A 13,254-nucleotide genomic window follows, 5' to 3' on the forward strand; every position below is an offset into this window, starting at 1 on the left:
CTTGACGTCCAGATGCAAACACACACACAGACACACAAAACTGTACAAAATACGAAAAAAAGTGCTCTGCCACTGAGCTGCAAGCAGGGTAAGAGAGGCCAAAGTAACTCCTCAGCAACTAATAAGAGGTGTGGCACTTCTGAGTGGAGTCATTAAGGCTGCCATTGATGGCTCTCACTTCTATTTGTCTGCTTCCATTACTGCCTTCCATGTTTGACTTTCGCTTGTAAGTTCCTTGGGATCCGCCTTGCTTATATAGTTCTTTATAAATCCATGTATATACATAGTGTGAATAACAAATAAGCAGTTTGCTGCTTCCTTCTTGCACGGTGCTGTTTATGAATCCCAGGCAGCCTTAGACACCAAAGAGACGTGTCTTTTGGGTCCTTCCGAAGTGTCTGACAGACTGTCGGCAGTTTGTCTGGTGCCACCACAACTTCTGTTCCTATCTCCAAAGGGATGAGGCATGGCTGTGAATCAGGCCAGCCCCTGCAGCTCAAATGCAAGCCCAGGAACTGGTTCTGGGTAGTGTGGATGAATGTTTTCCTGTGGCCACACAGACCCACAAATTTAACACTGACTTGGCGGTCAGTGTTAAATTGTCCTCTTGCTGCAGTCAGGGGGAATCGCAAGAAGGCGAAGCAATTAAGGCTTCTTTGTTGCATATAAGGCACGTGATATGAGGAATAGTAGATGTTTTAAGGCAACAAGAAGTCGTAGATTATTTCATACAACTGAAATTGATTGGATATGGCCTGTGCTGGGCATGCTTCGGTGATGTCCAGATTAGATGACCATTGCCTGCCTTTGAAGTCTGTCCAGAAATTTCAGTTGTCAACCTCCAGGGGGTGGCTGGAGATCTCCTGCTATTACAACTGATTTCCAGGTGGCAGAGATAAGATTACCTGGAAAAAATGGCTGCTATGGAAGGTGGAATATATGGCATTATACCACACTGAAGTCCTTTCCCCACCAAACCCAATGCTCTTCAGGCTCCACCCCCCCAAAAAAAACCCTGGCAACTCTGCCCCCACCCATATGATAGAACGCACCCTCTGCTCATCTGGAGTCTCCTCTTTTTCCAGGCAGGGGTGGTTAGGCTGGGTGCGGTTGTGTTATCACTTTCTGTAGTCAGCAACTCTTGTCAGAGGAATGGCTTCCCTGCCCCAAGATCAAGCATAGGATCTGCTTATTTTACCAGTTTACTACCTGATAATCCATCAGTTTGAGAGCTGTGAGTTTCCAAGACAGGGAGGCAGCTGGAGGGTTGGCTCTTCCCACTTCAGATATTGCACTGTTATTTCAGAGTTTCCAGAAGCAAACAACTACAACTTCTTGTTTAAGAACGGGAACAGTGCAGTCCTGCTAAGCCCTGACTTAAACTTGTCTTTTAAGGGTGTAGCTCTGTTTAGGATGGCTCTGGAAGCTGGTTTGCTGTTGTGGGGGAGGGGGGGGAGAAACTGCAACTCATACCATTGTATCACATCCTTTCAGTCCCACCTCCTTAAAAAGTCTGTTTTCCCCTGTTTTCCAATCTTGGCCCTATTTTATAAGCAGTTAAAGAAGTCTGTCACTTTCTGGCAAAAGCGTCTTGAGATTAATTGAGTAGTCTGTACCAGTATATTGTCCATTTTAATCACTCATTTTTAAAAAGAAAAAAACAACAACAATCCCTTTTGTGAATTGCATGTTAGATCATAAGGCATTGGCAGGAACCCAGAGTTTTAGTAGCACTGATGGTGATTAAAGTTCTTGCCATAAATATGCAGTTCTTCTAAAGTTTAACATAGCAGTGTCTGCTCATGGACCTTGGCACATGTGCAGTGTTTACTCAAATGCAAGCTAGGTTTCCCCCCCAGGTATGCCATCAGATAAAAGAGGAGGTCATCTTATATTCACATACAAGATACAGTTATGTCCAATAATAATTTGTGTGTGTGTGTAAAAACACTGTTAAGGGGATTGTCTTACATTCAGGATTAAATATGGTGTTTTTAAAAGTAATGCCTTTGCTTTTCTAATGGAGTTCCAAAGCCAATTACAACTTTTGCTTTTTTTAAAAAAGCAGCAAATTTAGTTTTTAAAATGTGTGTTTAATCAAAAACCCTAACATAAATAAACCAGTGAGATGAGATGTTGGGGTGGGATTTATTTTTTTATTTTTTTTATTTATTTAGAATTTATATCCCGCCCTTCCCACGGGTGGCTCAGGGCGGCTTCCAACAATAGATCCAGCATAAAATTAAGCAATATTTAAACATATAAGAGAATAAACATTTAAAACAGATAAAACCATAAATATTAATAATAATTATTATTAATAATTAATAATTAATAACATACTGAAAACCGAATTTTGAAAACTGAACTCAAAAAAGCACACACAACAACAAAATGCAAAAATTATTTCCAAGTAGCCCATTGGGTGCCCCAATTGTTGGTATGTTGTCGGTTGTGACATCAGAGCAGGCAAACCAGTGGCAAGCTACAAGGTGTGACACCTGGGCAGCTAATTGGCTTGCAAAAATAACCAAATATTGCAAAAATATTCTATGATGTTAAAGAATATGGAGACGCTTGCTGAAGTTAAGAACTGTTTGTCAGGCTAAAAGGGAGATGGTGCAGTTTGGTGAGAGACAGTTTGGTATAGTGGTTAAGTGCATGGACTCTTATCTGGGAGAACTGGGTTTGATTCCCCACTCTTCCACTTGCACCTGCTGGAATGGCCTTGGGTTAGCCATAGCTATTGCAGGAGTTGTCCTTGAAAAGGGCAGCTGCAGTGAGAGCCCTCTCGGCCCCACCCATCTCACAGGGTGCCTGTTGTGGGGGGAGAAGATATAGGAGATTGTAAGCTGCTCTGAGAAGGGCGGGGTATAAATCTGCAGTCCTCCTCCTCCTCCTCCTCCTCCTCCTCCTCCTCCTTCTTCTTCTCCTTCTTCTTCTTCTTCTTCTTCTTCTTCTTCTTCTTCTTCTTCTTCTTCTTCTTCTTCTTCTTCTTCTTCTTCTTCTTCTTCCCTATCAGAAGTCAACTAGGACATCAGTTTTAAAAATGCCACATATCACATTATGAGCTTCTCAGCCCCAAGCATCAAAGATTCTGGCTGGAAAAATTACTAGCAGCCAGCCAGATGCTGTATCTGTGCATGGTCCCTTTGGGACAACGGGGAGTTCCTTTGCTTCAGTTTTGTGTATCTTCAATAGTGAGGTCTGTTACTGGCGTAAGAGACAGCATGGGGCCATAAAATAGAGTTGTGTTATCCTCTAATGCCCTTTAATCTATCGCTGAACATTTTATTCTGCAATTAATTTAGCCATCTGCACACAAATCTGCCCTGTACCGATAACCTCACAAGCCAAATGGTAACACAGGTGTAACGCAAACTGGGACATGAGCAAATACGTATCAAGAAAGCAATAATGCTGGTTAATACGTTACTTTGGTGATGACATCATGGGCGCGCTAGTGCTTACTAACAATGTGATGTTGATTGTTGCTACAAGCTAAATGCTTTGAATCAATTATTTTGCTTTATAAAAAATAATTCTCACCTTGTATTTTCTCCCTCCTGCTGCTGCAGATCCTTACCAAAGATTCAGTAACAGTTAATGTGGATGGCGTGGTTTATTACCGAGTTCAGAATGCAACCCTTGCTGTAGCGAACATCACAAATGCTGATTCTGCCACTCGGCTCTTGGCCCAAACCACCTTGAGGAATGTTCTGGGTACCAAGAACCTCTCCCAGATCCTCTCTGACCGGGAAGAAATTGCACACAGCATGCAGGTATGGCTAAATGATGTTTAAACTGTGTGTCCCTGGAGTGTTACACAGTGAAATCCCTGTTTGACATAGGAAATTGAAAGTGCTTTCTGAAAAATATTGTTCAGGATAAAGTGTATGTGTGTCGGGGTGTGTGTTGGGTGGGGGGAATGATACTAATATTGCATAATTATTAATGTAAAAAAAGTTATTAGTAGCTCCAGATTTTCAGTGGTGCTTCTATGTTAAATATTTGAATGGGAAGACTTAGAATCATAGAATCACAGAGTTGGAAGTGGCCATAGAGGCCATCTAGCCCAACCCCCTGCTTAACACAGGATCAGCATAGAGCATCCGTGACAAGTGTTGGTCCAGCCGCTGCTTAGAGACTGCCAATGAGAGGGAGCTCACCACCTCCCTAGGTAGCTGATTCTGCTGTTGAACTACTCTTACTATAATTCCCCCCCCCCCCTAATATTCAGCTAGTACCTTCCTGCCCTTAATTTAAGCCCATTATTGCAAGTCCTTTCCTCAGCTGCCAACAGGAACAGCTCCCTCCTACAAGTACTTAAGTCATGTCCTCCCTCAGCCGTCTCTTCTCCAGACTGAACATTCCTAAATCCCGCAGCCTTTCCCCATAGGACTTGGTCTCCAGGCCCCTTGTTCATATGCAGGAACTGTGTTCAAGACACCTATAAGCTAGAGGAACTCTATGATCTTTAATAATGTGAATTCTTTACTTAGAATGTGTGTGTGTGTGTGTTTTGCAGTTTCACCATACCAGTGTGGAACTGAGTAATAGGTGCTGAACTTAGAAACCTGACAGTTTTGCCCTGTCTTTAGTTTTTAAAGAGGCAAGTTTTCTAGTCCTGCATTCTGTGAGAATAGCTTTGAAAGAATATGGATAAAACCCATGAAACCTCAGAAGCGAGAAACAGAAAGGGTGTGTGCTAAGTAACTTCCCAGCAGTGCTTGTGAAGTGCATGCAGTTGCACAGCACCTACTTGTGACAAGGAAGCTTATTTGACCCCTTTCTGTCACTTCAAAAATGAGGCATACATAAGATCTGGTACAGGCCCAGCCATAAATGCTCAATGTATGGATTCACTTGAGCTGGATTTAAACTTCGTAGTTCCTACAACTACTGTTGCAGTCTGTTATGGTGGCTTGTGTTGATGACTTTTGATGTGGCTGTTTTGCATTGTTTACAGAGCACCCTCGATGATGCCACTGATGACTGGGGAATAAAAGTGGAGCGTGTGGAGATCAAAGACGTGAAGCTGCCCATCCAGCTCCAGAGAGCAATGGCTGCTGAAGCAGAAGCAGCCCGGGAGGCGAGAGCCAAGGTAGGAGAGTTTGTGTATTTATATCAGGGCTTTTTTTTGTAGCAGGAAATCTTTTGTATATTAGGCCACACCCCACTGATATAGCCAATCTCCAAGAGCTCACGGGGCTCTTAGTAGAGGGCCTACTATAAGCTCCAGGAGGATTGGCTACATCAGGGGGGAGGAGCCTAATATGCAAAGGAGTTCCTGCTACAAAAAAGCCCTGTATTTATTTAATTTAAAATGTGTTTCAGCCATCTTTCTACTTAAGATCGCTTACAATGTAAACAAAGCAATAACAATCAAAAATACATTCAGATCATAATTTAAAATCAAGTGTAAGGTAACCAATAAATTGGAAAACTAAAATTAATCATATGCTGCCCTAAATAAAACTGGCTTTGGCTACTGCCTAAAGCTCAGAAACGAAGCATATTTGTTTCTGTGGCCAGTTAGGAAAGTCATTACCCAAAAGGTGGTCCAACAGAAGAGGGAAGCAGTTGCCATCTTTGAAATCTTACAGCTGTTAATCTGTAGTCTTGGTTTTGGATTGACATCTTGGTTTCTGGTTTGACATGTGTTCCATGAAATCTCTTGGTCAGTTTTCTAACAAAACTCCCCAAAATCTGAAGAAGTGTGTATGCACCCAAAAGCGTAGACCTTATTAAAAACTTGGTTGGTCTAAAACGTGCCATAGGTCTCAAACTTAGTTCTACCAAAAAATATAATAATCAGAATTTGGTTAGAGTTTGACAAAAATTTACAAATCATTTGAACTTTATCACTCATAAAACCTCAATAAGGATGAGTAGTACATTATTTTGTACAGCACGAGATAAAAAGTTGATAAATTTCAAAGTCTATTTTATTGTGGTGATAACCAATGTGCTTGAATAAGAAGCTAAAACATTAACTGAAAGGTTTTACAATTCTATAGGTCAGATGCCATCTTGTCTTAACTAAACTGAGGCAGGCATTATTTAGAGGAATCGTTATGAAGGGGATGACTCAAGAAAGTCTTTTCCTCAGCGTGGCTATTCAACCAGGGTTCTGACTCTCATGTATGTTTGGGATGAGGCTGACAGAGCACCTGCTTTGCATGCAGAAGGGCCCAAATTCAGTCCCTGGCATCTCCAACGACCTTGAGTGTTTCCCAAGAACTGACATATCCTTTTTGTGGTCTGGAAGTGAAATTTCTTAACGCCCTGGCATTAGGGAAGGGATGGTGGCTCAGTAGTAGAGCATCTGCTTGGTAAGCAGAAGTTCCCAGGTTCAGTCCCCGGCATCTCCAACTAAAAAGGGTCCAGGCAAGTAGGCATGAAAAACCTCAGCTTGAGACCCTGGAGAGCTGCTGCCAGTCTGAGTAGATAATACTGACTTTGATGGACCGAGGGTCTGATTCAGTATGAGGCAGCTTCATATGTTCGTAAGATATCGTGACACCAGCTGTATCAATAACCAGGAGATTATGGAGATGGTTCTACCAGGCTGTGTGGCTTAAGGAGAAAGAAGGGAACAAATACTTGCTTACGTTTTTAGGGCACATCTTGAAAGGTTGTCAAAGGCCCAGATGAAATGTTGGTTGTTTTCAGTGTTAGGATTACTTTGTGGTTATTTCTCCGCAGTAGTATGACTACAAACAACTGGATTTGAATACTTGTTCTAGAGATCTCATTATCTCTTTTTCCCTTAAGCAGTGAGTCACCGGGTTGCATTTACATGAACTGAGTTTACGGCCAAAATCCAGGTGTCCTCCTAGTTCATAGGCTTCCAAACTGTGTTGCCAGAAACCACAAGGCTGCTTGGAAGCTTATAAGGGCTTCTCCATGAGACGTAGTGGACATTTCCCTGACTGACAGCTTGTCCACATTTCCCCGACTGACAGCAAAATGCAGCCCCAGGAGGAAGTATTCTAGGATAGACTTTGGTCATATTAAGTAGTTGTGGGGCCTGGCCAGCACTTCATGTGAACTGAGCATACATGTTACAACCAGCGTTCCCTCTAAACTGAGTTAGTGTGAGCTAGTTCAGTTATTTTAGCCTCCGGCTCACATATTTTTGTCTCTGCTCAGGAAAAATGTCCCCAGAGCAAACTAATTTATGCAGTAGCTCACAAAGTAGAATTTTTGCTCCCCACAGCTTAAAGGAGGGAGCAGGGGTGGAATTCTAGCAGGAGCGCCTTTGCTTATCAGGCCACACACCCCTGATGCAGCCAATCCTCCAAGAGCTTACAAGGCAATTTTTTGTAAGCTCCAGGAGGATTGGCTACATCAGGGGTGTGTAGCCTGATATGCAAAGGAGCTCCTGCTAGAATTCCACCCCTGGGAGGGAGTATTGGTTACAACACCCCTAGAATCCCCTGCAGTGGACAGGTGAGCCTTCCAGAATCATCTTACACATATAGTAATACTAGAAAAGAATAAGAGTCCAGTAGTACCTTAAAGACTAACAACAAATTTGTGCCAGGGTATGAGCTTTTGTGAGTCACTGCTCAGTTCTGAAGAAGTGAGCAGAGACTCATCTGAAGAAGCGAACAGAGACTCACAAAAGCTCACACCCTGCAACGGATGTTGTTAGTCTTTAAGGTGCTGCTGGACTCTTGCTCTTTTCTCTTGCTACAGACCAACCAACACAGCTACCCATCTAGCTATAACAACACTGTGTTCTCCTATACAGATCTGTTGGTTCACTGAGATCTCCCCTCCATCTTCTGGGGCAGAGTAGCTCTGAATGACAGGTGCTGGAGGGGAGAGCAGGAAATGGAACCTGGGTTGTCCATGGCCTCCTTTTGTGCATTCATAGATATCTGGTTGACCACAGCAGTAAACAGGATGCTGGAGTGGGTGGACCACTGATCTGATCAACAGGCTCCTCTCCTGTTGATTGTAACCTCATTTCTTTCTAGTTTGTTTAGTTACCTCCTATTGGTTTTTCAGCTTTGTAAGACCCTTTTTTCAACACGTGTTTAATTCATTTAATTGTGTTCTTTTAATTTGATAAAGACACTTTGCCATATATATTGCAATAATTTAATATATTTTTAATTTAATCTGTTTCCTTCAGAAGCAGTGTTACAAACTTGAGATACAAACAATAAATAAATAAGTGCTATGTTTTAAAGTGGTGTAGCGCCATAAGGACTGCGGTGTGCAGCTTCACTAAAACGTTTTTAATGGGTCACTCATGGAATTAATTTGGGCTGAGTGGAAAGTCGTGTGGGCAGGAGAGAGCACGTGACCCCTGCTACTTTGTCTGCTTTTGTTTCAATTTTTAAAATTTGTTTTAATGTAATCCCCTCGGAATCCAATAAGATCACCCTCTGCCAGTTCTTCCTCTTACGATGCTAACTGTTTCCCCCAGATAGTTTATAGCTCTGTGTATTGCATTGTTCTCTTGCCTGGAAAGAATTTCCACCTCTCGTTTATTTTTAGAAGATGAAGAGAGCTTCTATAGAGAGACAGTGCCCTTCAGTGTCAAAATACAGGCATTCCAGAGCACTATTAGGGTTTGTAGAATCTTTCGGGCTCAAGTGCCGTGTTCTACTGGAGAAAGTTTTCCTTCCAGACGTTTCGTTCTCAGCTGTGGAGAACATCCTCAGTGGCGTTGCAGCTGGAGCAGGCGCTCTGACCTTCTTGGCTGCTGTGCATTGAGAACCCTTATGATGTTACCAGCTGTGAAAACCTGAAATCTTTGATTCCAGAGCACTGTCTGAGATCTTTGGTTTGTAATGCTGTCATCCATAGTACAGTCATGGAGTACATGCTTTGCATACAGAGAGAGTCTCTAGCCTCACTAGTTAAACATAGGAGCCCACGTTGTTACCTTCATGTAGAGAGCCAGTTTGCTGTAGTGGTTAAGTGTGCGGACTCTTATCTGGGAGAACCGGCTTTGATTCCCCACTCCTCTATTTACAACTGCTGGAATGGCCTTGGGTTAACCATAGCTATTGCAGAGGTTGTCCTTGAAATGGCAACTGCTGTGAGAGCCCTCTCAGCCTCACCCACCTCACAGGGTGTCTTTTGTGGGGGGGAGAAGATATAGGAGATTGTAAGCCGCTTTGAGTCTGATTCAGAGAGAAGGGCGGGGTATAAATCTGCAGTCTTCTTCTACTGAGTCACATCAGTCCATCTGGCTCAAAGCTGTCAGGATCTCAAGCAGAGAACAGTCTCTTCCATAACCCTGCTACCTGATCCAGTCACCGCGGACAGAAACTGGGACTCTGTGTGTGGAAAGCAGATGCCGTGGTACTGAGTCATACCCCCCCCCATACAAGGTGTGCTAGGCTTTGAAGAGCTGCTGCCAACCTGAGTAGACAATACTGGGGTTGAAATTGGCTTCTTAGGTCCTCAGCTATTTATGACTGCCTTCCTTCTAGGTAATTGCGGCCGAGGGTGAAATGAATGCCTCCAGGGCCCTGAAGGAAGCCTCCATCGTGATCACAGAGTCTCCTGCGGCCCTCCAGCTCCGCTACCTCCAGACCCTGACCACGATCGCTGCTGAAAAGAACTCCACGATCGTCTTCCCACTGCCCATAGACATGCTGCAAGGCATCGTGGGGATGAAGCGCTAGCATTGGGGAGGTCAGATTCTGTAAAAGGGCAAGGCTGCGTTGCAGAGAGGAAAAGAATGGGGGGGGGATGGATATTTCTGTCTAGCTTTCCACATAGATGCGTGCCCTGTGATCTGTGTCTGTTGGCAACCTGTATCCCCTTGCTGTTTAGCTGAACAAATTATGCTTTGATTTTAGACTGTGTCATCAGAAAACTCAGTCTTTCAATCAGTCTGTTCTGGGGGGGTTTTGGATTTGCCTGCATTTGGCGGCTGGAGAATGCCACAGCATCTCTGTGAAGCAGGGACAGATGACTTTTTTCAAACATAATAACATTTTTCTCCTGGGAAGCAGCTTCTCAGTGGTGAATCAGAAGTGGAACTTTCCACCTCCTGCCTTGCTACAGCAAACAGAAAAGGAATGAACACACAGTAGTTATGGGAACAATATGCTTGTAGCCACGATGTTCAGCCATTCTCGAGTGCATTTGTTTTTGTGTGCAGACTAACAAAAATGCCTTCTATAAGCACTTGATAATGCCTCTGGATCTGCCTTTTTATTTGTACATTTTTTTAAATAAAATAAATGTGTGCTTTTAAAAAAATAAAAATAAAATCCTATTATTTTTAGATAACAATCCATTGAGCTTTTTAATATATACATATATAAAAGCATGAGCAACAAAAAAATTAAACATTGGAATCCTAACTAGTGCCTTTGGTTCTTGACTCTATTTCGTTTTCGTTTTTTTTCTTTTTTCTCTTTGTTAGTAAGCGGAACTAGATCTTTGTGAACAATAGTATTACATGTTTTGTAGTGGCTAATAACCAGGGTTCAAGCTTGGCCACATGTATCTGTATATTTGTCTAGTATTTTCATAACCTTTGCGTCCAGTGTGAATAATGATGACGGAAGTTTACCTTTTTCTTAGTTTACTCCCAGGAGGCCTGCCTTACTCCCAGGAAGTTTACCTTATCCCTATACATTTCAGAGACAGAATGGTTAGAGTTTACTTGCTTAGCTTTAAAAGCAAAGCCAGGGCTTTTTTTTTATAGCAGGAACTCCTTTGCATATTAGACCATGCCTCCCTGATGTAGCCAATCCTCCTGGAGCTTACAGTTAGCTCTGTAAGCTCTTGGAGGATTGGCTACATCAGGGGGTGTGGCCTAATATACAAAGGAGTTCCTGCTACCAAAAAAGCCCCAGAGGTCCCTGACCTTGCTTATTGGCCTTTGAATGTTACAGTAATTCAGACTAGTATTGCTGTCACCTTTTTTCTGCCTCCTAGCAACTCTTCAGATAGGATCTCTTCAAGCGAATCTGTCTGCAGTCTGTGAAGCAGGGATGAAAAGTTTCACCAGAGGACTTAACAGTGAAACTTTTTATTTTAAAAACACATTAACACTCCCAGGGAAACAAGTGGGAATTCCAAGTCAGGTTTGTTTTCAAACTGCTGCCGTTAACTATGCACCGTCCAGATAATGCGTCCCCTGCAAACTCTCATATCCAGATCCTCTCTTATACTGAAGGGCTGGTTTCATATGGTTTATTTTCAGCAGAATAAAGTTTACAGGGTGAAAGGTCTTTGCCTTTTTGTGTCCTTGCAATAGTGTCTCCGCATTTGTCTGCCATGGTGCATGCCCCTGGCCAGCAGGAAAGGAACGAGGAGCCTCAATTTGTCACTCAGCAAACTTTGCATTCCTCTTGGAAGCCACCCTTATGTTGTCTTCCACGAGTTGGGGTACATGTGAATTGCCCCCCTGTGAGGTTGTTTTCACATGTTAATATTGGAAAGCCCCTTTGGGCTCTCCGTCGATATGATGCCTATATTGCCTAAAACATATGCTTTTTGTTAAATGCCTATCTCCCATTTCCCATAATTTGGTAGGAACTGTGCTTATGGCCGTAGCATATCAAAGAGTCCACAGCAACAGGAAGCGTGCTCTGTGGTGGCTGTTTCCAAGACAACATATTTCTCCTCTAGCATCCTTAACCAGGTCAGTGCTGATTAGGAAAGAAGGGTTCTTGACAGGCTCCTGCAAGATGACAGAGCCAGACAGACCTGAGAGCTTTTGCTAAAGTCCTGCCCACCAGAAGTGCTTTTAACGTTGTGTGTGGAAATGCCAGCAGAAGGGAAAGCTGGAAAACTGTGTAAATGAATGGCAGATGTATATCCCGCAAGAGTGTCCTTGTCTCCTTGTTCACATGATTTTGTCTGTAATAAATAAAATGTCTGTCTTTCTTGTAATCAGCTCTTGCTTTTGAGTTTTGTAAGGGTGAATTCAGGGGGAAGGGAGGAGCCATGCAAAACAGGCTGGGTTCCATTTCTAGCATCTCCAGTTCAAAAAAACTTCAAGTCGCAGATCATCCGGTGGAGACTTCAGCTGCTTCCATGTGGAAGTTTTGTTCTGGTCTGGCATTCTCAATGGAGCAAGGTTGGGGTTTTTTTCACGGTGGGAGGGAACAGCCACATAACGTCATCCCCTGATTGTCCACATTCTGCATTTCCTCCCCTACTTGGATGATTTCTTTAGTTCCAACAGAAAAGGTAATAGAAATTTTTTAAATAAAAACTGGATATTCAGAGGAGCCAGTAGACTTCCTTATCAGCTTCAAGAGGGGAGCAGAGGTCCATCAGTGGCTATTAGCCACAAGGTATAGATGGAACTCTCTATCTGGGGCAGTGATGTTCTGTATACTTGGTGCTTGGGGGGGGGGGGCAACAGTGGAAGGGCTTCTAGTGTCCTGGCCCCACTGGTGGATCTGATGGCACCTGGTTTTTTGGCCACTGTGTGACAGAGTGTCAGACTGGATGGGCCACTGGCCTGATCCAACATGGCTTCTCTTATGTTTTTATGACTGCATCAGCAGGTCATTAAAACTTTACTGTATTGTAGCAATCAGTACTTTGGGCTAGGAATGACAGCTGAGGACTGGAGTTGCCAGCCTCCAGGTGGGGCCTGAAGATTTCCCACTGTTACAACTGATCTCCAGATGCCAGAGATCAGTTCCCCTGGAGAAAATGGCTGCTTTGGAGGGTGGACTCTGTGGCATTGTACCTTTCCAAACCCTGCCCTCCCAGGTTCCACCCCAAAATCACCAGGACCAATTTCGCTAGTGCTGCCAGCTCTGGGTTGGGAAACACCTGGACCAATTTCACACTAGACCTTTAATCCTGGTTCATCCCTGTCCCCAAGCTGACATTCTACAGTAAGATAATAGAATCATAGAGTTGGTTTCTCTGATTCTAGTGTAAAATGTCAGTTTGTGGACAGGACTAAACCAGGATTAAAGGTCTAGTGTGAAATTGGTCCAGGTGTTTCCCAACCCAGAGCTGGCAGCACTAGCTGAGGCAGGGGAAGGCTGAGGCAAAAAAGGCACGGAGAACATGGCCGTCTGAATGTTCCATTGCTGCATTCGCAGCAGCAACAAGAGTTACGCACACAATCCTTCCTGGACGGAAGGAGCCACAGAGTGCTGATGGCAGCCAAACCATAGAACCTATCGAACTACCTGGACCAGTGGCCTGCATGTGTGGCAGCTTCATAATTCATGGGTGTTGACTTATATATTCTGTGCCCATTTATACCCCAGGTTGAATTGGCATGCCTTTACCTGATTT

General features: G+C 43.5%; 1 protein-coding gene across 1 annotated transcript in view; it reads left to right on the forward strand.

The window, feature by feature from the left end:
- STOM (stomatin) overlaps positions 1 to 10,247 on the forward strand; it is a 34,532-nt gene extending 24,285 nt beyond the window's left edge. The window contains exons 5-7 of the mRNA XM_060250957.1: positions 3,579 to 3,782; positions 4,970 to 5,104; positions 9,459 to 10,247. Coding sequence (XP_060106940.1) covers positions 3,579 to 3,782; positions 4,970 to 5,104; positions 9,459 to 9,653 — 534 coding nt within the window. The 3' untranslated portion in view covers positions 9,654 to 10,247. The remainder of the gene's footprint in view (positions 1 to 3,578; positions 3,783 to 4,969; positions 5,105 to 9,458) is intronic.
- Positions 10,248 to 13,254: the final 3,007 nt, after the last annotated feature.

The sequence above is a fragment of the Heteronotia binoei genome, chromosome 12 (assembly GCF_032191835.1).
Source record: "Heteronotia binoei isolate CCM8104 ecotype False Entrance Well chromosome 12, APGP_CSIRO_Hbin_v1, whole genome shotgun sequence".
NCBI classification, from domain to species: domain Eukaryota; kingdom Metazoa; phylum Chordata; class Lepidosauria; order Squamata; family Gekkonidae; genus Heteronotia; species Heteronotia binoei.